This window comes from Pelodiscus sinensis, chromosome 2 (genome assembly GCF_052426305.1).
Source record: "Pelodiscus sinensis isolate ZL-2025 chromosome 2, ASM5242630v1, whole genome shotgun sequence".
NCBI classification, from domain to species: domain Eukaryota; kingdom Metazoa; phylum Chordata; order Testudines; family Trionychidae; genus Pelodiscus; species Pelodiscus sinensis.
The window spans coordinates 34,796,504-34,823,403 of NC_143053.1; the positions used below are offsets into that span (position 1 = coordinate 34,796,504).

The 26,900-nt window shown below is 44.4% G+C and overlaps 1 protein-coding gene across 2 annotated transcripts in view; it reads right to left on the minus strand.

The window, feature by feature from the left end:
- Nucleotides 1-26,900, minus strand: part of RIMS2 (regulating synaptic membrane exocytosis 2) — a 510,981-nt gene that overhangs the window by 97,408 nt on the left and 386,673 nt on the right. Inside the window, exons 23-26 of one of the 2 annotated variants that reach the window (XM_089776190.1) lie at nucleotides 26,385-26,557; nucleotides 25,825-25,827; nucleotides 22,970-23,251; nucleotides 3,235-3,449 (exon numbers count right to left, since the gene is read on the minus strand). In XM_089776190.1, the coding sequence (XP_089632316.1) occupies nucleotides 3,235-3,449; nucleotides 22,970-23,251; nucleotides 25,825-25,827; nucleotides 26,385-26,557 (673 nt within the window). Of the gene's footprint in view, nucleotides 1-3,234; nucleotides 3,477-22,969; nucleotides 23,252-25,824; nucleotides 25,828-26,384; nucleotides 26,573-26,900 lie in introns of those variants that run through there. The other variant, XM_089776189.1, reaches the window with a different exon arrangement.

Consider the following 26,900-nt stretch of genomic DNA (forward strand, 5'->3'; position numbering starts at 1 on the left):
GCCACTTAGCTTAAAGCTTAAGCATGATACCTGTTGAACTCTATTGGTACTGCTGGGAATTAATTTCCTACTCCTTTTACTTCTGGCAGTTTTTATTTTTATTTATCATACCATGATAGTTCTTTGCTATTTTATTAGTATTCATTGCTTCCTACTTATACTAAATTTAACCTACAAGTATTTTACAGCACTTCCAATGTTTTTTCATTAGGTCTTGTAGCCACTGTATATGTAAATGGCATAGCTCCAGTCTCAAGGAGCATATAGTGTAAAGACTAGAAAATGACCCAATGGATGAAATAGATGGAACTCACAACTACTTGTAAATACATTAAATTTGAAAAGTTTAACACCCTGGCTGTGTCTAGACTACATCCCTCTTTTGAAAGAGGGATGTAAATGAAGCACTTCAAAAGTGCAAATGAAGTGGGGATTTAAATATCCCACACTTCATTTGCATAATCACTTCCAAGTGGTCTTTCGAAAAAGGGCATTTCGAAAGTGAAACCATAGTCTAGATGTGGATCTTTCAGGAAAAAAAAACCTTTTTTGAAAGATCCCATACTCCTGAAAAAATGAGGAGTATGGGAACTTTTGAAAAAGGGGTTGTTGTTTTTTTGAAAGAACCGTGTCTAAACTGCAGTTTCACTTTCAAAATACTCTTTTTTGAAAGACCGTTGGGATGCGATTATGCAAATGAAGCACAAGATATTTAAATCCCTGCTTCATTTGCACTTTTGAAGTGCTTCATTTACATTCCTCTTTCGAAAGAAAGATGTAGTATAGACGAGCCCCCTGTTCTTAGCTTAGGTCCTCATTCCAAAAGGGGAAAAATCAAAGAAAAGTGTGCCTGTCTGTCATTCCTGTACTAACTTAATTGGTTTCTTTCATAACTTTAATAGTGAACTTATTTTTTTTATATTTGCAAATTATTTAAAATATCATCTGCTTCTCAGTCCAGGAAAATGAATGGCGCTTAAGCTCCATATCTGACATATTTGAAAAATTTACCCCAATCTTTGTTTATAGCTACAGGATACAAAATTGTGAAAAACTGATTTAAAAAAGTAGTGATGGAGATACTTCATATTGACAATATTGTGCCACATCAATATCTCAACATGATATTTAGTCTGATCTAATCTTACTTTAGATCCAGGCTATGACAATCTTCAGACTCTTCTAAGGGAGCAATATATCATGAACTAAACATCCATCCTGAAATCATTATATGCTTCACACAGTAAGGGAGTCCTGAGAGACCATCCCTAATCATATAGTACCTTATTTTTCAGCACTAAAACATCAGCCCTTTAATTAAATGAATACTATTGCAAGTACAAATCCTGGATTTGCTTGCACATCCTGTCTAGGTGGGAATGCATCTAGCCAGTGGGAGAAGGGGGCAATTGCCCTGGGGCCCAGCAATTCAAAGGGGTCTGGGGCTCGCAGATGCTCCTGCAGGAGTGGTGGTGAATGAAGCCCTGTGCCCTTTAGCTCACCGCTAGAGTGCAGTGTGTCACACTGTGGGCGGCATTGAAGGCTGGCTACCCAACCCTTCCATCCGAGGCTTTGCCCCTTCTGGGAGCACTAAACTTCCCCACACCTTACCCAGGGGCCCAACAAGTCTGTTAGTCACCCTGCATCAAGCCATAAGCAAAAATTACACATCCGTTCAAGATTTACCACCATTGTGCAAAGGAGAGCTTCCATAATGTGGCACACAGCCCTTTGCTACCCCAACCTTTCCCAATCAGGCATATGGGGAAGAGAGAAACAGCGGAAAGCATGGCAGTTTCTGCAGCCAGAGATTGAACTGGCAGGAGCTGAGACAACTGACTGCAGCAGCGATCTTAGGCTGCTAATGATGTCACAAGGGTTTGAGTCTTTATAGCTTTCACTCTGGATATTTTTTCCATTCTGGTCCCCTCCACCCACTCTCTTCATTGAACCGCACTCCGTGCTCCTCTCCACTATTCTTTTTTTCTGCATCTCCTCCCTTCATTGACCCCTGTCCCTTTCTCAGTTCAGCTAATCCCCTCCCAACAAAAGACCACCCAAAAAAACTTAGAAACAAAACAACCAAAAACTGACACTTGTAAATCATTCTATTGTTCACTCTGTTTGTATGTGGTATGCCTTCTCTCCTTTCCTTTGTCTGCCATGTCTATTTAGATTATAAATTCTTTAATACAGAGATTTTCCCTAATTCCATGTCTGAACAGTGCCTAATAGAATAGGGGCCTGGCCCCATTTGGGAGTGCTAGGTGCTGCCACAAATACAAATAATAAGCAATAATTTCTCCATGCATCTATGAACAGAGGAGAATGAACTATTTTTTACTGTATTTAGTATAAACCACAAATCAATGTAACATGGTACTTTTGTATATTAACAAGCATACACTATATACTGCATACTACACACACATGTTTAAATATATAACACCCAGCTTCCTTGGTAAGAAACACTGGTTTCACTCACTTTCTTAATCGCTAATGGCAGCTTTTCAGAGCAAATTTTATATGTGATTTTTTCCAGATGTCAGAATGAAATAAACATAAAGTATCTAACACCGATTCTTTATGTCCTGGTTCTAAGTCAGAAAATAGCTCTATCCCAGTTTATATAGAACATGAGGTACTGAATTTTAACTGGTAAATGCAAAAGGCAATGATGAGAATTTCTACCAATGATAAGTGGGTTTGCAAATTGAAAAGAAATAAAACACTAAGCAATAAAATGGTTATACTAATTCAATAAAATATGATGCACTCTTGATAATGAAAACTGTTCCACATCAAATACATTTAACATGTTAAAATGTGAAAAAAGAGGACTGAAATATACAAAGAATATTTATAACAAACAACAAACAATTCTGCAAATGCAATTTCAGCCACTCTTCACAAACCATTAATAACAGCCCCCCCCCAAAACATAAGCATAACAGCATTCATTGGTTCCTGAGAAGTAAAGAGTTATTGAATTAGGTGTGCTCTAATAAGCATAAAATCAGAAGCCACAGTCCGATCTGTAGGACGATCTTTGCTAAAAAAAATAACCAGTTTGGTAAATGTTCAGCTGGATAAAAAGTTTCCACTCTCCTCTTTTCCCCTAGAATAGGGTTGATTAGGCAAATTTAGCATTACATTTAAATAACTAAATTGTAATATATATGTGTTATGCATATTTAAATCACAACATATTAAATAAAAATATCTGATTCCTACCAGTTTGGCTGAGCTGAGAAGTGCTGCGGCTTTTTCGTGACAGACCCACAATCGCCACCATCTTTGCACCAATGCTGGAGCGTCGTTTTTTGCCACTAGAGCCCACAGTGCCCACTGCTGTGTCAGACTGGCTGCCATCATTCTTCTCTAGCGTGTACATATCCCCGCCAATGCTGGTGCTCTTAGTCATGTTGTTTCCTGAGACGCCCATCTGTCTGCTTTGCATTTTGGATGTAAAGACACTGTCAGCCGATGGATGGACGACAGTGTGGACATAAGAGTAAAAAGGGGAAGACAGAAAAGGACAGGTTTCAGATGGAAAGTTTTGGGAGATTATAAGGGGAAAGCAACTAATTCACACAGGCGGAGTTTTGCTTTCGTTAGAAGTAAAAAGGAACAACTTTAATGGTCAAGTTCCTACTTGCAGTTTAGTGGTGTTCTCTCTTTAACAATATACTGTACTTCACTTGTTACATTTTTTTTAAATTGAAAAGCTTTCTATTTATGAAAGTTCTTAAAAGTATATTATGTGCATTTAGCATAATGACAAATATACTCGTATACAATTTCTAAATGTAGGAAAAACGTCATGTATTTTCATATGTATTACACAGTTTATTATTTCAGTATTTTCTTTCCAGATTTAGCTCTTGGTCAGTCAAATTGAACACATCTGTTCCTGCAGTCTATCACGAGGCAGATTCTGCAACTCTATTAAGCAATGGTTGCCTACATCTGGCAAAGCAAATACAGGATAAAAAATATCATCTGTAATGTTATTTTATTAAACTAAAAATCTAGCGCTGCAGAATCCCTGAGTAGATGAGTCATTTTTTGCATAGGATTCTTTTTTCTGAGTAAGCTCTTTCTTCATACTAAAACTTATTTGCCCTATATTGACATTTGGTTATATTGTCTGACAATTGCAAAATGATCAGCCTCTCATATAGATCAGTGATTCCCAAACCATTTCACAGTGTGGACTAATTGATAAGAAGGACTTGCCCATGAATTGTCACTTCCAAAAGGTCATGAACAAATCACTCCCCAGCCTCCCAGCTTGATCCTATACCTTCTCTGCAGGTTCTATGGTGCTTGATTACATGAAAAAACAATATGAGGGAAGGATTAGAGAGACCAGACAAAAACAAGCTTGTTTCTTCATTGTTATTTTTCTCCCCTGCATTTTGTATCTGTGCTGGACCATACGCTTATTAGTACCATGTCCCTATTGCTGCCTGCAGCCCCCACTGCACTGCTTAGGTGATGTTGCAATTTGATTCTGTCCTTTTGTATATTTACTGCCACTACAACTTGGTTGTCATCCGCAAACGTACTATTTACCCTAAAGAAACCCTGTACAGAAAGACACAGAGTGGTTACAAAGCAAGGTGCATATAGGGAGTATTTGGAGGGAAGGCTAGAAAGGGTGTTTACTTTTGTTTTCTTCATTTACGTGGTCAAAAAAATCCTCTGGAAACCCTAATCATCTGTGAGAGGGGATGACTAACATGAAGTATCACAACTTGAAAACTGATAGAGGACAAAGCACTGTGTCAGGAGCAGCTCTATGCTCACCTGTAAGTTTTCCATGAATCATAATGTGAGAGCTATAGAGCAGAGGTGATAAAGAACTGTCTGAGACATGTGATGTGAAGGGCTTGGGGAAAAGTTTATGTCCTCCCTTTAGAAAAACAGAAATATATGCGATACTTTACAATGCTGCAATTTTGTGTTAACTTTGATGCTAATCCTACAAGTTCTCCACAATGACTTTCCTGGGAACTCGTCCCTGTATTAGCTATTTGGTATGGCACCTACTCTTTGTAATTCTGTTTTAGATACAATGCTGGGTAGTAAAAGAACAAAGTGGAATATTTTGGTGAGACAAGGAAAATAATTAACACATTTGCTTAAAAGTACAGGCAGTCCCCGACTTACGCGGATCCGACTTACGTCGGATCCGCAGATACGAACGGGACTGCCACAGAGTACACGGATTGCGGGACCTCGCGGTCCTGCCGCCCGTGTACTCTGGGGCTTTCTCTGCGTCTCCCTGGTCTGCAGACCAGGAAGACGCAGAGCAAAGCTGTGGAGGGGCTTTGCAAAGCCGCGGGGAAGCCGGCAGCGGAGCAGTCCAGGCGCGCCTGGGCTGCCTCACTGCCCGAGCCCCCCCGCCCCCGCGGCTTTGCAAAGCCGCGGGGGAGGGGGGGGCTCGGGCAGCAAGGCAGCCCAGGCATGCCTGGGCTGCCCTGCTGCCGGCTTCTCCACGGCTTTGCAAAGCTGCGGGGGGGCTCGGGCAGCGAGGCAGCCCAGGCGCGCCTGGACTGCTCCGCTGCCGGCTTCCCCGCGGCTCTGCAAAGCCGAGGGGGGGGCTCGGGCAGCGGGGCACCCCAGGCGCGCCTGGGCTGCTCCGCTGCCGGCTTCCCCGCGGCTTTGCAAAGCCGGGGGGGGGGGGGGGAGGCTCGGGCAGCGAGGCAGCCCAGACGCCCCGCGGCTGTCCCGCTGCCGGCGTCCTCAGAGGCTTTGCTCCCCATCTCCCTGGTCTGCTGGTCTCCAGCAGACTAGGGAGACTGGGAGCAAAGCCGCGGAGGACCCAGGCGGCGGGACCGCGGTGCGTCTCGGTCCACCGCCCGTGTCTTCCTGGTCTGCTGGGGTGGGGGGGAGCGCAGCTAGTACGCCCCCCAACCCAGCAGCACCCCAGCTGCTCTGGTCCTGATTCAGCTGCTGCTGGTCAGTTTCAGCAGCGGCTGAATCAGGACTCCTGGGGCAGAGCAGATGGGATGCTGCTGGGTTGGTCCAGTAGTGCCGAGGAGCGGCGCTACTGGAGCAACCCAGCAGCACCCCAGCTGCTCTGCCCCAAGCGTCCTGATTTAGCCGCTGCTGAAAATGACCAGCGCTTACTATAGGAAGCCCAAGGCAGAGTTGCTCTGCCCTGGGCTTCCTGGAATCAGCTGCTGATCAGTTTCAGCAGCAGCTGACTTGGGGACGCTTGGGGTTCTTAAGTTGATTCTGTATGTAAGTCAGAACTGGCGGTCAGTTTCAGCAGCGGCTGAATCTGAACGCCAGTTCCGACTTACATACAGATTCAACTTAAGAACAAACCTACAGTCCCTATCTTGTACGTAACCCGGGGACTGCCTGTAGTGACACCCCAAAGCTAACAAAGATTTTTGTTTGTTGTGTGCTTTAAACACAGATTTGAGATAAGGAGTGCATCTTTTAGTTACATTCCTATGGAGTGAGGCCTCCTGGAGTTCTTCCTACTCAAGGAGAGTGGATTCACTTGAGGGGTTCCAGAAACAGATCCCTGTGTAGCTTGCCAGATTTGTTAGTTAGTGAAAAAGTGATTTGGGCCATCCTCTTACTGCTTTTGGGATGAATAGTGAGGCTGTAACTGTCCTCACCCCTACTCAGGTAATGCTGTATCACTCTCATTTGTGCCTCTGCACAAGTGAACAGCAGCCCTCCTGCCCACAGTTATTTAGTTCTACAGTCATTTGAAAAAGCAGGGTTGGTATCTTTGCCTCTTGCATTTTCCACCGCAGATGTTATGCTATTATAAACATATCCACCGAATTTCTATAGTGCCCGCCAGAGGGCACACACTTTTCCATTATTACACATTCACACAAATACAATTTCTACTGCACTGGGTGACTGCCTCTGGTCCCCCCCTTAATGGAGAAAGAAAAATCCAGCATGAACAAAGCAAATTGGTGCATCAGTTCACATTACTGGAAGTCTACCAGTCTGTTTGGTCACATACTTTATATGCTAATCTGCAAGAGTGGCCTGACTAGGCATCTCTAGGCACTATCTATAAAGAGTAAAATGCAGACATCTGGGGAAACACTGCATACTTGAATAAGTTTAATTGTGAAAAATGAAGATTTTCAGAGCAGATCTGCATCTTATATGCCTAGAGACTCCGGAGAGATGGTAAGGGCTGTTAATGGGTCCGAGGTCAGGGAAATCCAATCCCCTAATGGGCAAGGGTTCCCCATTCTAGGAAAAATCTTCAGTCAGTATTAATGCAAAGCAAAGTCTGAATTCATTTACCCCAGAGAGCTAGCCAATGGAAAGACAATAACCAGTATCTTGATAGTTTTAGGGAGTTCTCCCTTCATTGTTCTGGCCCCTTGAACAAGGAGGTGGTCTAGCCACTCACTTCAACATGATCACCACAAGGGAAGGGAGAATGAACATCAGATGTCCCAAAGATTAAGTGGGTTTATTAGCCAAGGGGAACGTAGAAAATACATAGGAATTAAGAGGTGGGGAACCTGCAAATTTCAGTGATTATTTTGGCCAAGTTCTAGGGGAGAGGAAATGTGCTCTCCTTCAGTATCAAGGAAATGTTACTTCTTATCCTTCTGTGAATCCTTGAGTCCTTTTCAAAGGCTGAGAAGCTCATTGGAGAATCAATATGGTTTGGTTAATGAACACAAATCAGAATTAAAGAGTAGCAATGTCAGGCTCTTCTGAAGAGCAAGAAGATAGAAGATAAAGAAGATACTTCCTTTTTCTCTCAGGGAAGTAAAGAGATGTGGGGGGGGGGGTGAGGAAAGATAAAATATGCAAATTACAGAGCTTTTTCTTTTTTATCCTGACTTACATTTACAGTGTCTGACTGAGGAACAGAAGATGAATCATAATTAAAAGAGGTGATGAGTAACTATATAGAAACAGGATAGCTTCATTAGCAAGAGACATCTTAGATGTTTACACAGCTTGACCCATTAAGGATAAAATCTTAGAATAAACTTCCAGAAAAATATTTCTTAGTGCTTGAAAGTCACTCTTTTCCTACTGAAAGCCTATGCTTTAGGAGTAAGGGACTCAGACAACATTCCCTGTTGTCCCACTGAAGGAAGAGGAGTGATAAAATGAGAGTACTCACAAGACCCCAACTTAATATATACAGCAGAGGTGCTCTGTCCCTGCAGAAAGGTATATGGGTGTATTGCAGCCTGTCATCTGAAGAAGTGGGTTGTGCCCATGAAAACTCATGATGCCATCTATATGTTTTGTTATTCTTTAAGGTGCTACTAGTCTATTTGTTGTTTTTTAAGCAAATAAAGAGTACCCCTAGCCCTAAAGAAGGAGCAAGACTGGAGAGTGGGGACATCAGAATACAGTTTGTAAAACTTGTGAAATACATTATCTTCTGTGACATGGGAGGAGAAACAGGATCCTTAGGTCCAAACATATGCAGCCTGTTGAGGTGAGCAGATGAGGGTAAACACAAAAACTGGGATCTCAGAGGAGCCTAGTGGTTTTCCAACATTGTTCTGGCCTTTGTTATACGATTGAAGGGAAAGTGTGGGACTAGGCCTCTTCCACATAGGCAAAAGGTATAATGAGAGGGGGGTTTAAATTTTGACATCAAGAACCTTTCAGGATCTATAATGGTCTGTCATCTGGCTGATTGCTACATGAGGAGGCAAAGCTCTCTGCCTGGAACCAAAGCAGAGAAAATGCAGAGGAAAGTCCAGGAGCTAGCCGATAGAGGAAAGACAATTGTAGGTGAAAAAAAATCTTGGAAGCCAGTGAATGGTGACTCAGGTTAGCAAGTCTGTAAAATGGAATGGATATCTATTAGTCCACATAATCAGATAAGTAGGTACAAAAAAGGAGCCATAGAAATGGTAGGCAATTTGGGGGAAAAAGCACCATTTTTGAGGCTTTTGATCTCTAGCTGTGAAAGACAGCTATGATCAGCCTTTGATTAAGACCTTGGCTGCAACCTTAGGTATAGAGAGGCTGCTGCCTCTGTTTATTACATAAGAGATGGAGATTAAGTAGGAAGGAACATCTAAAAACTCAGGAACAAACTATACCCTGTGCAAGAAAAGCCCATAGTAGATTTAAGAAACTCTGAGTCTGAACTTGCAGTATCCTAGTCAGAATTTTGTGTTGGTGGCAAGTGAAATTTACTTTGAGAACAAGCAAGGCTGTGGTCTTAAAGGCCACCCCAAATTTAGAACACATGTAAGGTGTTCTCCAAGAATTGAACAGAAACCTAACAGGTGTTGGAATGAGACAGGATAGCAAGGGAATGAAGTGGCTTTACTACAAGGGCCTTTCAGCCTGTGGCCACTTAAAAGCTCTCCTCTAAATCCAATTGTGTCTACTTTGAACACCTTTGTGGAAATTCAGTTCACACAAAGTAATGATCAGTAATAGCACCATCTGCATCATAAATTCCTTGTAAGATCTAAGAAGGCTGATGCTGGGAAGAGCAGTGATCTTCATGATTATCTTACAGTAAAATCTTTGCAAGACTCAGAAAGAGATACTTACATCCTGTGGTGCCATTTTTCAATTATAATGGTTTAGGGAAAAATATCCAGATTGTGTGATAAAAACCAATAATTTCCAAATATCAAATAAAAATTGCATCATTTAATATATGAAAGTCATCCTGCAGAAAGTTTCTAGAGTGGTAGCACTCCAAACTGGAGTCTTCTGTTTATCCATAACATATGGACAGCAGCTAATGCTTCTACGTGGCTCAGAAATATTCCATTAACAATCCTCACACTAAGCTATTCAGTTCCTTCTAAATGGAAGACGTTCAAACAATCATCCTTATTAAATAAATCTGTAGCAAGGTGCTTAAAATGGTTGTCAAGCACAGTTATTACAATTCCATTAGCCACAAAATACTGTACCTCATTAAAACTATGTATTAGAAAAGTCAGCTAGTTCACTACAGTTTGGTTCCTAGGTAACTGGAGGCATAAGATTATGTTCTTCTTTATCTGCCTGTAGACATATAAGAAACCCCTGAGAAAGAAGGTGCTGTCATAGTAAAAGGCTATCACATAGCAAGAAGCAAGATGGAGATGGAAAGACTGAGTTGCCTTGTGTGTCAGAAAGAACAAAAGCATCTAATACAATCAATCAAGTCTTTCCTAGTTCTGAAGGGAGGGTGAAGATCTAATAGGGCAAAAGGGCCACAGAAGACATTAGACCTGCTACAAAGTTGCAAAAGCACCTTAGTGTGTTGCAGTGGTCCTAGGAGCTATTGTACAATGTAAATGAGGCTCCATTAGGAGTCAAAAGCTTAATAATTGCTGAGAGTGGGGGAAAGGGGGTAAGAGCTTGCAAAACATGTAGCATTGGGGAACTGCAGTCTAGATTTCAGGCTGGTGGATTTTTGCGGACATTTATTTTAGCTCATTTTTTGGATCTTAAACAGAGAAATCAGGCAGAAACTTAATCATTCCAACTCTTCCTGTCTCTGACTGATTCATTAGTGCCTCACAGGCACCTTATGTGCCTGCAGAAGTTACTTATTTTAGAGTTAATTAAACTCACTGACGGCTGATGGCACATTCTCTTTTAGTGCAGTCACCAAAGCTCAGAATCCTCATTTGTTTCACTGTTCTCAAATGGGAAATATTTCCTCCTCATCCATATTTGAAGAACATACTTTGTCTTTTGACTGCTACTTTTCTGCCCAGTTCTTTAAGAGCATTGTGCCTTCACTGGCTACTCAGATTCTTGCCTTAAGAAATAGGTTCCAGTCAGAAATTGTTTTACATATGCAGTCTAGAAAGTATTGCAAGTGCCAAATTTCTGCAGAAAACCTTTCCTCTGTGCCAGTGAAACATTGACATCATGTATCTCCTTATGCTTGATTATGCCATTTCAAATGTACAATATGTGGCAAACCAACCAGAATCATGTTGAAGAAATGCAAGGCACTGAGTCCACAAACATTTTGCTGCTATACAAATTAGCTATATAGTCCAAAGTAAATGAGAAGCTCATTGAGATTAATGTGGGCATCATATTTGTAAAACATGGAAATACTGCCCACTTACTCTGTATTCTTACAATCCAGTAGCCAGGAGACCAAAAAACAAACCAAGAAAAAGTATTGAATTATACCGTTTCCAATACAACAAAATTAATCAGCCACTACAACTAAACATCAAAGTGAGTGATGCCATTTGATGTGGGACAAATACAAATTAGAACCAATCTATGTATTTGTTTTCAAGACAAATGTCTGACTTCGTGGGGCATGTGCACATCTTTTAAAGATATCATCACTTGTCATACCACAACTCTTCCATGAATACAGATTGTGATAGGATTGTATTTAATCCAGCACCAGACCTTGCTACTCCCTCAGTTTTCGCTTGTTGGAGTTCTCGAAATTAAAACCTGATTCTTGTAAGTCAAACAATAACCCTTCTTCACATTTGATTTATTCAAATAACATTACAGTTGCAATATCAACTTAAATCAATACAAGTCTTTCTCCAGCTCTACAGTTAATTCACCCACTTGCTACACTAGACAGTTTCTTCTTGTAACCCAGATCCTGCTGACTGGCTTTTCTTCAAACTTCTTCTTCATAAGGCTAAATGATGTTGGTAACTATAGCCAATCCAAGGATTTGCAAATATCGTACCCCAAAGCATACAAATGCCTGTTTGAAATAAACCCAAACTATGTATAGCCTTTAAATCTGATGAAATATTACTTTTCATCAACCTGTACTTGCTTGTCCCTTCTCCACATTAGAATCTGCATTCTCTAATCGCATGACTCAGAATTATATCACAAGCTACCTCCCATATAAGTAAGGTTGGAAGGGTTAGATTTTTATTGGAAAGTGTCATAAGCATCAAATATTTACTTTGTATATTTTGACATATGATAATCAATTAGGGTATGTCTACACTACAGCACTAATTCGAACTAACTTAATTCGAATTAGTTAATTCGAACTAAGCTAATTCAAATGAGTGCATCTAGACCTAAAAACTAATTTGAATTAGCGTTTTGCTAATTCGAAATAGCATGTTCACATTGAGTAGACCCTGAACCGAAGTTAAGGATGGCTGGAACCAGTGCCAACAGAGCATCAGGTTAGGACTTAGAGTGTGGAGCTGCTGCCTCAGGCTAGCCGAGGGCTGTGCTTAAAGGGACCCGACCCCCACCCCGGACAGAGATTTCTCAGGGTTCCCTGCTTGCTTGTCTAACTCAATGAGGGACAGCAAAGCAGTCCTGTCTTGGAGTGCCCTGAGTGCCCACACTCGGCACATCACAGCACTCAGCCATCAGCCCGGCTGCACTTGCCGCAGGCTGCCATCCAGGGAGGTCAATCAGGGGGCTGTCAGGATCCAGAAGGCCCTGCAGGAGGGCTTCCACCCCGAGGAGCCCACAGAGCCACCCCAGTCCTCCCCATCGGGGGCTCGTGCCCCATTTCTCCCTCACCTCCTTCCACTTACCCCTCCCTAGCCCCCCTTCCTGATGTAAAAAATAAAGGACAAATATCCTTTTGTAAAATAGAAACTCTCTTTATTTAACAAAACTGGGGGAGGAGGGGATTAACCTCTGGGGAGACTGGGAAAAGGAGGTGGGAGAGGGGAAGAGAGAGGGTGGAAGAGGGGAGGGGGAAACCTGGGAGAAGGGAGCTGGAAGGGGGAAGCCAGGGGAAGAAGGAAGAGGGGAAGTATAAAACTATGGTACACCATATCTTAAGTACTGTGTACAGATGTGGTCTCCTCACCCCAAAAAAGATATTTTGGCCTTGGAAAGGGTTCAGAAAAGGGCAACTAAAATGATTAGGGGTTTGGAACAGGTCCCATATGAAGAGAAGCTAAAGAGACTGGGACTTTCCAGCTTAGAAAAGAGGAGACTGAGGGGAGATATGATAGAGGTATATAAAATCATGATTGGTGTGGAGAGGGTGAATAAAGAAAAGTTCTTCATTAGTTCCCTTAATATAAGGACTAGAGGACACCAAATGAAATTAATGGGCAACAGGTTTAAAACTAAAAGCGAAAGTTCTTCTTCACACAGCACATAGTCAACCTGTGGAACTCGTTGCCACAGGAGGCTATGAAGGCTCGAACTATAACAGAGTTTAAAGAGAAGTTAGATAAATTCATGGAGGTTGGGTCCATGGAGTGCTATTAGCCAGGGAGTACGAATGGTGTCCCTGGCCTCTATTTTTGGAAGGCTGGAGATGGATGGCACAAGACAAATCGCTTGGTCATTGTTTTTGGTCCATCCTCTCCGGGGTACCTGGTGCTGGCTGCTGTTGGCAGACAGGCTACTGGGCTAGATGGACCTTTAGTCTGACCCAGTATGGCAATTCTTATATTCTAATGTTCTAAGCTCAGGGCTCAGAGTCGGGTGTCTCACTGGACCAACTTGATTTTCATGCAAACCTGCTCCTGGGTTTGCATGTGGCCTCTGGTGGCCAGGCTGGCAGCCATGCGGCTGTAGACGGCCGCGTTCCTCTGGCTAGTGTGTAGATCGTGGACGTTGGAGGCCCCCAAACTTCGATTTTGGTCCATGATCTCTGCACTAGACCAGGTGGGCGCTTGCCTGTTGCGGCCCCGGGCAGGCTCCTGGGAGCCGCCAGCCTGGTCCTGGGAAGAGGTGGAGGGCTGGGTGGCAGCGAGTGGCTGGTTCGTGTTGTGCCAGGTGTAGGGTCAGCTGGCTGGGTGCTGGCAGGCTTGCAGCTGGCACAAGCACTGTAGACAGATCGTGCCCCTTTAAGGGCTCCGGGGCTGGGAGGGGGGCAGAAGAATTTCCCTGGTTTGGCCCAGAGTGGCCACCAGGGCAACCTGGGAAGGGCTAGCCTCCCACTAGTTCGAATTAAGTGGCTACACAGCCCTTAATTCGAATTACTTAATTCGAACTAGGCGTTACTCCTCATAGAATGTGGTTTACCTAGTTCGAATTACGCACACTGCTAGTTCGATTTAAATTCGAACTAGCAGTTTGTATGTGTAGCCCCTATTAAAGTTAATTCAAACTAACAGCTGTTAGTTCGAATTAACTTTGTAGAGTAGACATACCCTTAGTGTTTTCACTGTTATAAAGCTTTAACCTTTTGAATCTCAATGTCTATTATCAGTAAATAAATGTCTGACCCTTCCTATTGTCTGATCCTCAATAACAATTGTGAAAATGTAAATCAATAATAATATGCTAAAACACATAATTTTGAGCAACTGTGAACATTTAAAAATAAATATATTCAAATGCTTAAAATAAATATTGGTATCACATCAAATTATACAAAAAAATTGAATTCTGTCAAGCCTACATATAAGGGTATATGTTAGTTATGCAATTTCTTTCTCTCTGTAATTCATGATGATATTGCTAGAGTCCAGATTCTGAATATTGCTGATTCAGGGGACAGAGACAGATTGTGGACACCTGATTCAAATGACCTCATACCTTGCCTCTTGGATAGTACCTCTGAGTACAGGGCTACTAAATGTGACAGAATCTGGTCCCCTTTTCGAAGCAAGACCAACCTCAACTAAATCATGCTAGCCCAGGCTATGTCAAGCCTGACCTTAAAAACCTTTAAGGATGGAGATTCCACTACCTCCGTAAGAAATCCATTCCAGTGCTTCATCATCCTTCTACTGAAATACTTTTTCCTAACATCCAACCTAGCCCTCCCACACTGCAACCTGAGATCATTGTTTCTTGTCCTGTTATCTTTCACCACTGAGAATAGCCTCTCTCCATCCTCTTTAGAGAGGCTGCTATCTGATTTCCCCTCATTCATGTCTTCTACAGATAAAATTAGCCCAATCCCTTCATCCTTTCCTCATAAGTCATGAGCCCCACGCTTCTAATCATTTTCTTTGCTCTCCGCAGGACTTTCTCTAATTTGTCCACATCCTTTCTATAATGTGGGGCCCAAAACTGGACACATACTCCTGATGTGGCCACACCAGGGCCCAAAAAAGGGGACTAGTCACTTCCCTTGATCTGCTGGCAATGTTCTTACTAATGCAACCCATTATGCTATTAACCTTCTTGGCAACAAAGACACACTGTTGATTTATGTCCAGCTTTTTGTCCACTGTATCCTCAACCCTTTTCTGCAGAACTGCCACTTAGACAATCTGCAGCCTGCAAAGGTGATAGGAGACGTCTGTCCTAAGTGCAGGACTCTGCATTTTTCTTTGTTGAATTTCATCAGGTTTCTTTTAGCCCAGTCCTCCAATTTGTCTAGGTCAGGAATCTCAAACTCATGACCTGCAGTCAGAGCATTTTCACACTCCCGTTCAGAATTCCCAGCAGCCCAGGGTGGTGGGATATGTCCTTCCTCATCCCCTTAGCCCCGACCCTTTCTGCGCTCCTCTACAATCTCTCCCATTGCACCCTGTCCCCTGAGGAATGTGACCTCAGGGCTTACTGGGGGGAGGGCGGCTAGCACGGGATGGCAGCAGCTGTCAGCCTCCCCTCCCCTGCACTCCCCACAGTGGCAGGAGCCACGGGGAAGTGGATTGCACTTGCACTTCACTCTGCTTCCCAGGAGCTTCTGCCACCGCGTGGAGTGCGGGGGAGGGAGGGCGCAGGAGGAGGCAACCACACCAGGCCTCCACAGTTATCCCCAATGTCATGTCTCTCAGGGAACGCGGTACAATGGGAAGAGAGGGCGGGACAGTAGTGTGAAAGGGCGGGTCTTGGAAGACGAACACAGATACACCCCTCCCTGAGCTGCTAGGACTCCTGGGCCACATTGCAAAAATATTCCAATCATAGATGGCCACGGGCTGTAAGTTTGAGACCCCTGATTTAGGTCATTCTGGACCCTATCTCTACTCTCCAGGGGTATGTCTACACTACAAAGTTAATTCGAACTAATAGACGTTAGTTCAAATTAACTTTCATAGGTGCTACACTAGCGCTCCGCTAGTTCGAACTTAATTCGAACTAGCAGAGCGCTTAGTTTGAACTAGGTAAACCTCATTCTACGAGGACTAAGCCTAGTTCGAACTTACTAGTTTGAATTAAGGGGTGTGTAGCCCCTTAATTCAAACTAGTGGGAGGCTAGCCCTCCCCAGCTTTCCCTGGTGGCCACTCTGGGCACCACCAGGGAAACTCGTCTGCCCCCCTCCCAGCCCCGGACGCTTAAAGGGGCACGGGCTGGCTACGATGTCTGTGCCAGGTGTAAGCCTGCCAGCACCCAGCCAGCAGACCCTGCACCTGGCACGGCTTGAGCCAGCCACCCGCTGCCACCCAGCCCTCCGCCTCTTCCCAGGACCAGGCTGGCGGCTCCCAGGAGCTTGCCTGGGACCGCAAGAGGCGGGCACCCGCCTGGTCTAGTGCGGGCATCGTGGACCTCGTCCACAACCTCCACACTAGGCACAGGAAAGCGGCCGTCTAGGGCAGGATAGCTGCCAGCCTGGCCACCCAGGAGCAGGTGTGCATGAAAATCAAGGTGGTCCACTGAGACCCCCGACCCTGAGCCCTGAGTTTACAATGGCCGTACTGGGTCAGACCAAAGGTCCATCTAGCCCAGTAGCCTGTCTGCCGACAGTGGCCAACCCTAGGGACCCTGGAGGGGATGGACCAAAGACAGTGACCAAGCCATTTGTCTTGTGCCCTCCCTCTCCAGCCTTCCACAAACTTTGGGCAGGGACACCACTCCTACCCCCTGGCTAATACCACTCCATGGACCCAACCTCCATCACTTTATCTCACTTCTCTTTAAACTGTGTTCTAGTTCTAGCCTTCACAGCCTCCTGCAGCAAGGAGTTCCACAGGTTGACTATTTGCTTTGTGAAGAAGAACTTTCTGTTACTAGTTTGAAGCCTGCTACCCATTCCTTTCCTTTGGTGTCCACTAGTCCTTCTATTATGGGAACTAATAAAGAACTTTTCTTGATGCACCCTCTCCACACCACTCATGCTTTTATAGACCTCTATCCCATCCCCCCTCAGTCTCCTCTTTTCTAAACTGAAAAGTCCCAGTCTCTTTAGCCTCTCTTCATATGGGACCTCTTCCAAACCTCTGATCATTGTAGTTGCCCTCCCCTCTCCCACCCTCTCTCTTCCCCTCTCCCACCTCCTTTTCCCAGTCTCCCCGAGTTTTGTTCAATAAAGAGAGATTCTATTTTTGACCACACATTTTCTTTATTGTGTACATCATGAAGGGGGGCTAGGGAAGGGTAAGTGGAAGGAGGTGAGGGAGGAATGGGGTACGAGCCCCCGATGGGGAGGACTGTGCTGGCTCTGCAGGCTTCTCGGGGTGGAAGCTCTCCTGCAGCCCCCCAATTGCCCTCTCTCCCCAGATGGCAGCCTGCGGCAAGTGCAGCCGGGCTGATGGCCGAGTGCTGTGATGTGCCCAGTGTGGGCACTCAGGGCACTCCAAGACAGGACTGCTTTGCAAGCGGGGCACCCCTGAGAACTGTCTGTCCGGGGTGGGGGTCGGGTCCCTTTAAGCGCAGCCCTCGGTTAGCCTGAGGCAGCAGCTCCACGCTCTAAGTCCTCATCTGATGCTCTGCCGGCACTGCTTCCGGCCATCCTTAACCCCGGTTCAGGGTTCACTTAATGTGGACATGCTAGTTCGAATTAGCAAAACACTAATTCCAACTAGTTTTTTAGTCTGGATGTGTTAGTTCGAATTAGCTTAGTTCGAATTAACTAATTCGAACTAAGTTAGTTCTAATTAGCGCTGTAGTGTAGACATACCCCAGCATATTGACCTCTCCACACATCCACAAAGTTGCTCAAGTTGCAATCCATCCCATCATCCAGATTATTAATGAAGATGTTGAACAAAACTGTCCCCTGGACCGACCCTTGGCACTCCACTTGATACTGGCTGCCAATTGGCCGTCAAGCTGTTGATCACTACCTGTTGAGCTGGTCGGACTAGTCAGCTTTTTATCTATCTTTATAGACCATTCATCCAAACCATACTTCTTTAACTTGCTGGCAAGGATACTGTGGGAGACTGTATCAAAAGCTTTGCTAAAGTCAAAGTATGTCATGCCCACTGCTTCCCCTATTTCCACAGAGCCAATTATCATAAAAGACAATTAGATTGGTCAGGCAAGACCTGCCTTTGGTGAATCCATGTCACCTCTTCCTTATCACCTTCTTCTGCTCCAAGTGTTTCAAAATGGATTCCTTGAAGACCTGACCTATGATTTTTCAAGGGACTGAGGTGAGGCTCATTTTGTCATAGAATGGGTCTGACAATGAACTAATGTACTATGAATTTTTCAGGGGAAATTATTTCTTGTTGCAGAAAGAAATGTCATTATAGTTGTCTCTTATGAGGTCAGCAGACCCATCAAGTTTTTCTTACACACCATTTTACAACTAAGACAGGAATTTAAATCTTAATAAATGTTTTCTGTTCAAAGATGCTTTCATTCCATTGATTTGCTGAAGAAATTGAACAATAACAGCTTTTTTCGGACAACTATGATGCAGAAAATAACATTTCCATGGAAACTATGCTTCAGGCTAAGACATGTGTTCTTCTGTCAATTCACATCAGAGAAAGATATTACAATGTGAAATTATAATGACTTGATCCCAGAGTCCTCATCTGGCCTAAAAATACTGTATTGACTCATTCTTACCTATTTATACAAGTGGTGTAAACTTTTAACAGCTGCGCTTTAAATCATAATTATTAGACTTATTTAAATAAACTTACAAAGATTGACTGAAATCAATTGAGCACATAACTAGAATGCTTGTTCAAAAGAATGATCTCAACATGCAATATTTTTCTCTTTCTCTAAAGAGAAATTAATCAGTGAATAAATAGGTGACTTCAATTTATTCTTTTATATATACTACTATAGCCGGTGTTGCCCAGGTCCGTCGGGATAGGGCATTGGTGGTGTGGGGGTTATAGGCATCAGGGCAGGACCCTGAAAATGTGGGAGGCTGAGGGCAGAGGGCTGGAGGTGAGTCAGGGCAGAGGGCAGAGGGCAGGAGTCGGGGGGGGCTGAGTTAGAGGGTTCAAGACAACGGGATGGGAGGTGCGAGAGTGAGAGTTGAGGGGGTAAGGGGGGGGCTTGGCCAGGGGGTGGGGGTATGGGAGTCAGGGCAGAGAGTGAGGAGGAGCACAGGGCAAGGAACTGGGAGAAGGGGGTACTCAGGGCAGGGGGTGTGGGTGGCCTCTGGCTTCACCCCAGGGGTAGTCCAGGGCAGTGGGGACCAGGCACCCTGCCCACTAGTTTGTCCCTGGAGGCCAGTGGGGGCTTTCTCCCTTCCCCCTCCTCCAGCTTGGGATATGGGGGGGCTATGAGGGCTTTCTCCCCCGGCCCAAGGTGGGATCACTCACAGGGGCTCTCTGCCTCCCCCGACCTCTCTCAGGATGGGGTGCTGGCCAGCAGGGGCTTTCTCCTTTCCCCTGGCCACTCCCATGGTGGTAGGGAGCTCGCAGGGGCTCTCTCACAGACAGGGGCCCCCAACTTACTCAATTTGGTGGCAGGAAAGATGGTGGAGCCCCAGCCCTACTGGCCACTTCCTTGGGAGTATGGCTGTCCCCAGTGGTCATTCTGCAGTATAGCTCTCCCATGCAGCCTTGTTGCCTCCAGTGACCACTATGAGGCTACATCTAGACAGCAGAGATTTTCCAGGACACCAAAGGTATCCTGGAAAAACTCTGCTTTCTCCAAGGAAGGTGTTTGCTTTTCCAAACAAAACTTTGGAGGGAGTCTGGGAGGGAGTAAGGGTGTAGGAGAGGATTCTGACTAGGAGGAGTGGTGCAGAAGGGAGTGCAGGGTCTTGAAGAGGGTTGTGACCTGGGGTAGAAATTCAGGAGAGGATGCAGGGAAGTTCAGGAGAGAGTGACCAGTGGTAGGGGATTGGAATGCAAGGACAGGGAGGGAGTTGTGACCTGGGGCAGGGGTGTAGAAGGAATGCAGGGGATTGGTGTACAGTGTCTGGGAGAGGGCAGGGGTGCAGGAGAAGTAGGCTCTGGCCAGGAGGCACTTATATGGGACGGCTCCCAGTCAGCTGCCCTGCTAGTTTCTCAGTCAGGGTCCCTGCCTTCCATGCCTCCACACAGGTTGCTGGAGACATGTGTGGATCTAAATGCTGTGATCCCACAGGGAGAGGGCAAACTATTGTGCTGCTGGGGCAGGAGCAGCACATGAAACCTCTGCCCCCCCCTCCCAGCAGACTTGCAGCATTCAGAGAGTTTTTTGCTCTGAGCAGTGTGTAGGGGCAGGGCAGGAAGGAAACCTGGCTGAGGCTCCCAGAGGCCAGAACCAGTGGCTTGGCAGACCAGATACCTTGTTCTGCATTAAAAAAAAGTGATTATGGTTTTTTGTGTGTGTCAAAAAGAGAGGCTGAAACATTCTAATAAAAAAATCCAAATGTTTTTGTAATGAGTAAATCAGATAAGGAATATTGCATTCTCCCATTACAAACTAAGTGGAAAACATAGCAAATATAATAAATGTATATTAAATATCACAATTGCAGATTATTTAATTGTAGACATAGTGTAAGTCTAAATGTGTTGAAGTAAAACCTTCACTGGTAAAAGCAAATGTCACAGACCTGACTAAGTCTGTGGGTGTTGCATGAAGTTCATCCTCCAATTTCAATAATTTAATGAATGTCTAACTCAGTTTTTCACTGACCTAAATGCAAAGTGCACTCAGAATTAGGCACTGACCAAGACTGGGTTTTTGGACTAAGGCAGAGGAAGAATCCTTCTTTCCTCCCCTCTCCTGGTTTCACTCTGAACAGCCAGCCCTTTTCATCTGGCTTGCAGAGCCTTCTATGGCTTCTGCCTGCTCCAGTCCTCCTGTAAAGCAGGGGTGGGGAACCTAAGGCCCAGGGGGCAGATGTGGCCCCCAGATTACCTAGATCCAGCCCCTAAGGCTCAGGACTTCCTCCCCCAGCATTGGGGAACCTGTGCTGGCATGCCAGCTCCCCTGCCATCTCCCCATGGGGCTGGAGCACACAAAATCTACCAGGCTGGGCACTGTAGGTTCTGAGGCTCTGGTGCAGGAGGGGAATGTGGGGAGTATCTTTCTTCTCAGTCAGGGGTCACATCAGTGAGGGTTTTGTGGGTTTTATTTTTTGCTTCTCACTTGCGTGTGGCCCCCAACTGATTTTTCTGTAGGTCAGCAGCCTACAGCCCCCAAAAGTTCCCTACCCCTCTATGAAGTCTCACTGATTCCACTAGCCTCTGACCCTGGGAGTAGGGTTGCCAGGTGTCCAGTTTTGAACCGGACAGGCCAGTATAGCTTTCTATTTGGGAAACAAATTGAGAAAATAGAAATGAGACAATATAAATGTCCGGTATTTTTTAAATCAGATGGAATGTAGATTGTCATGTCAAGTGTGTCCGGTATTTTTGTTGAAACCATCTGGCAACCCTACCTGGGAGGTCTTTCAAGACAACTCCTGAAAGTCCAAACTCTTCAATCTTTCTTTTCCTAGGTTCTAGGACATGGCACACCAAGATAGCAGGATCTCCAGCAGGGGACAGCAAATGTATAGGATACTTGGCCACAGGCACCTAAAAATGTTTTAGGCTTACTACTGCAGGAGAAATCCACAATGCTCTACTGCCTCACACCACACCAAACCATTTATGTAAATGGGTGAAAGAACCATTTTTGATTATTTCTGTCCTCAAGAGATCCATACACACATTTGCCATCTTACTCAATAGTAATTTCAGTACAGGTAAGTGTTTACATTACAATAAAATTCCAGCTTCCATTTTTAAAAGCTCTACAGCTATAGCATCACAGTCTTTTAATATAAGTTCCCTGAAATAGTAATTCAAGGTAGGATTATGAAAAAGGAAACTTAAAATCACTATTATTATTATGTAGCAGGGCATGCTCTCCTCCTGCCTTCTTGCCCCACAGAAACTTCTGAGACTTCACTGATTAGAAGTCTGATTAGCCATGCTATGCAGTTTATTTAATTTCCCTCTACATCCCTTTTAAAGTTCTATGTAGAAGTACTATTTACAGTGTCCCTTGTATTGTCTGCCCTCTTCCTAGGGCCCAAGAAGAGAAAATGTCTCCCTTCCTTAAGATCTCTGAATTTGGACTCAGTTAGCCCTATTCCTATACCCAGCACTGCCTCTTATGCGTTTTTACGGTTCCTCAGATAATAGGTTAATTACCCTTCTAGCACCTTCAGACTTCCAACCTCATTAAATTAAATTTCATCCCAGTGTCCAAACAGATGGTTCTAGGAGACCTAAATATTGTAGAACTTCAGAGTCACAAACAACACAGGAACGGAGGTTGCGTGTAACTCTGAAATGTTCATAATTTAGAAAAAAGTGTTATGATTGTTTTTTCATAAATTTACTACTGAACACTGACTTAATAGAGCTTTGAAACTACTATGCAGAAGAAAAATGTTGTTTTTAACCATGTTAAATTAACTGAAACAAGCACAGAAACAGTCTTCTTCCTAGTCATTTTTTTAAACTTCCCCTTTTTTAGTAGTTTGCAGTTAACACAGTAGTGCACTGTTTTGTTTTGGGTTTTTTTTTTTTTTTTTTGGTCTCTGCTTCTACCTGATTGTGTACTTCTAGTTCCAAATGGGGGTGTGTGGTTAACTAGTCAATTTGTAACTTTGGTGTTTGTAACTCTGTGATTCTACTATAACGCTCTCTTGTTGGCTCCCCAGCCCTATGTCACACAGTCAAATGTAAACAATAAACCAGTTCAAAAGGAACAAAAGACTGTGACTGCCTGCATCCTAAGCAGTCTAATAAAGGTATTTAGTTATTCTTGCTGCAGAACCATTCCATTAAAGTCAAGAGATATATTTGTTCACTATTAAAGAATTATGGTTGAAGGTGAAGGGGGCCACAGGGAACATAAACAAGAAAATATGGCAAATAAAATATAAAAGAGAAAACAAAAAGGGTCCAGACATGGGTAAAAGTACGACAGGACTGAAGGGAACTATCTACAAACAGAAATATATTTTACCTGACATCATCTTGTGAGAATTGCCTTTGCAAATCCTCTTTTTCCCTCTGTTTTTTCTCTTTCCCTTCCTCGGTTTGATCATCTTGTGTCTTTCCATTATCTCCTGATTCTTTGCTTTCCTCCTTATCACAGTCTTCTGTCACCTCTTGCCCTTCCCCCTTTTCATTAACTTGTTCTTTCTTCACTTTTTCCTCAAGCTCCTGCTCCTCCTCCTCAGGAAATATCTCCTCATGTTCATCCCCTTCCTGCTCTCCCTTTGCCCCCCCCTCTAAATCCCTTGACCTGAAGTCAACACAAATTGAGGAAGGCATGCAAACAAAAAAGAAAACAAAGTAAAGTTAGGGTTGTTGAGAAGAAGCATTCATGCAGTGTAAACATACACAACAAAGTCAAAGAAAAAATCAGAAAACAAAATGTAGTGAGAGGTAAAAGCATGCTTACCATCTTCTAACACAAGCTAGACAAAGATTAAAATGCAATCAGAAAACAGCATTTCTCTTGTGAGAGGAAATTTCCCAGAAATAGGAATACTATTGCCGAATACACCTGTCTACTAACTTATTATGTAGGGCCCAGTTCCTTGTATGCCCAAACTCCTACTGCATTTGGTTGATGTTTGCAGTGTTTAAGTAATGAAAGTTGAGCCCATTTCTTCTTTCAGATACACTGTGCAACTCCTGTTGAAGACTAGACAGTTAGGGTATGTCTACACTACAGCACTAATTCGAACTAACTTAATTCGAATTAGTTAATTCGAACTAGTGCATGGAGACCTAAAAACTAGTTCGAATTAGCAAAATGCTAATTCGAACTAGCATGTCCACATTGAGTGGACCCTGAACTGAGGTTAAGGCTGGCCGGAAGCAGTACCGGCAGGGCATCAGGTTAGGACTTAGAGCGTGGAGCTGCTGTCTCAGGCTAGCCGAGGGCTGTGCTTAAAGGGACCCGACCCCCACCCCGGACAGACAGTTCTCAGGGGTTCTCCGCTCACTTGTCTAACTTGATGGAGGACAGCAAAGCAGTCCTGGCTTGGAGTGCCCTGAGTGCCCACACTTGGCACATCACAGCACTCGGCCATCAGCCCAGCTACACTTGCAGCAGGCTGCCATCCGGGGGGGTGAATCGGGGGGCTACAGGAGAGCTTCCACCCCGAGGAGCCCGCAGAGCCACCCCAGTCCTCCCCATTGGGGGCTCGTTCCCCATTCCTTCCTCACCTCCTTCCACTTACGCCTCCCTAGCCCCCCTTCCTGATATACAAAATAAAGGACACGGGTGTTCAAAAATAGGAACTCTCTTTATTGAACAAAACGGGGGGGGGGTTAACCTCTGGGGAGACTGGGAAAAGGAGGTGGGAGAGGGGAAGAGAGAGGGTGGGAGAGGGGAGGGCAACTAAAATGATCAGGGGTTTGGAACAGGTCCCATATGAAGAGAGGCTAAAGAGACTGGGACTTTTCAGCTTAGAAAAGAGGAGACTGAGGGGGGATATGATAGAGATCTATAAAAGCATGAGTGGTGTGGAGAGGGTGCATAAAGAAAAGTTCTTCATTAGTTCCCATAATAGAAGGACTAGAGGACACCAAATGAAATGAATGGGTAGCAGGCTTCAACTAATAAAAGAAAGTTCTTCTTCACAAAGCAAATAGCCAACCTGTGGATCTCCTTGCTGCAGGAGGCTGTGAAGGCTAGAACTATAACAGAGTTTAAAGAGAATTTAGATAAATTCATGGAGGCTGGGTCCATGGAGTGGTATTAGCAAGGGGGTAGAAATGGTGTCCCTGGCCTCTGTTTGTGGAAGGCTGGAGATGGATGGCACGAGACAAATGGCTTGGTCATTGTTTCGGTCCATCCCCTCCAGGGTCCCTAGTGTTTGCCGCTGTCGGCAGACAGGCTACTGGGTTAGATGTACTTTTGGTCTGACCCAGTACAGCCATTCTAAGCTCAGGGCTCAGGGTCGGGGGGTCTCACTGGACCACCCTGATTTTCATGCAAACCTGCTCCTGGGTGGCCAGGCTGGCAGCTATCCTGCCCTAGACGGCCACTTTCCTGTGCCTAGTGCGGAGGTCGTGGATGAGGTCCACGATGTCCGCACTAGACCAGGTGGGCACCCGCCTCTTGCGGACCTGGGCAGGCTCCTGGGAGCTGCCAGCCTGGTCCCGGGAAGAGGCGGAGGGCTGGGTGGCAGTGGGTGGCTGGCTCGAGCCATGCCAGGTGCAGGGTCTGCTGGCTAGGTGCTGGCAGGCTTGCACGTGGCATGGGCACCGTAGCCAGCCCGTGCCCCTTTAAGGGCTCCGGGGCCGGAAGGGGGGCAGAAGAGTTTCCCTGGTGGTGCCCAGAGTGGCCACCAGGGAAAGCTGGGGAGGGCTAGCCTCCCACTAGTTCGAATTAAGTGGCTACACAGCCCTTAATTCGAACTACTTAATTCGAACTAGGCGTTAGTCCTCATGGAATGAGGTTTACCTAGTTCGAATTAAGCGCTCCGCTAGTTCGAATTAAGTTCGAACTAGCGGTTTGTATGTGTAGCGCCTATCAAAGTTAATTCGAAACTAATGTCTGTTAGTTCGAATTAACTTTGTAGTGTAGACATACCCTTGGAGTTGCGCAGCAATATATTTAGAGCAGAGTTTGGTATGTGTGCATGTATATAAACACTTTACGTGAGACTTTAAAAGTCGGGCAATTCAGTCATAGAGATACAGCAGGATTGTCTTAGCTCCAGTTTATAAAGTACGTTGTAACATCTCTATGATTACCGGTGAGTATTTTGTAAATAAAATTATCCCTTAAACAGTGTTCAGTATTGTTCAAGAGTCTTCCTCCACCCCCAAAAAAGATGCAGAACTAAGTGTAACAAATACCTTCTGCTAGCAGGACTCATTTCAAGATTCTAAAGTTTGCACATAATAAAATCTCTCTGTTGACTTACAAAAAATATTAGCATAGGGAATTAAGAGTGTTAGAAACCCAATAAACTAAAACTTGTATTTTGGAAAACTCTATTGCTGTGTCTACATTGGCACCCCTTTCCGGAAAAGGGATGCAAATAAGCCCTTTTCCAGAACATCCCTTACTTGAAAGTAGGAATAAGGGATCTTTCAGAAAAGGGCTTATTTTCCGGAAAATCGCGTCTAGACTGGCGCTTTTCTCTGGCAAAACCCCGAGCCGGAAAAAAGCGGCAGCCATGTAAATGCAAATGCCGCGGGGGATATTTAAATCCCCCGCGGAATTTGCAATTCCGACTGGTCTCATTAGCATCCCTTTTCCGGAAAGGGGTGCCAATGTAGACACAGCCTATTAGTTTTCATTATATTATATATGTTAAAGTTTAGCATAATATTCCCATGCACTCGCTAGAAAACTATCTTACACATTAAAATATAGATACAAATGACTAACTTCTCCATTCCCCATTAATCACCTTATTTTCTTGTTCCCTCTCAGTCGTTCTGATTGGACAGACATGTAACTTGTGCTGCTGAAACGAGAAGCACTGCTTGTCCTCGATACAGCTGACACATCACTGACATCACTGTCTGAAGACTTATTGGAAACATTGTCTGAGCCTCGTTGAGGATCTCGTCCTGAACGATACTATAAAAACAGAATGACAAAGAGACAGACATAGTGAAATCACCATAATGTCTTCCCCACAACTGTTATTTGACTCCATCACCAAATTTTATCTGCATTCTTACAACAAAGTTCTTATCTGGTCATACTGTGTGGAATGCAAATCTCATTTTTAAATATCTCAGTTATATACTTACTGCACTCTCCAATTCAAGATACTACATCAAGGTTCTTACCATGGGCCATATTTCAGTAACTTATACAACACATTTCATCTGAGCATTTTCAAGGGCTTTACAAACTTTAATGGAGACTCCCAACACCATTGTGAAGCATTTAATTATTATACCTGTTTTACAAAAAT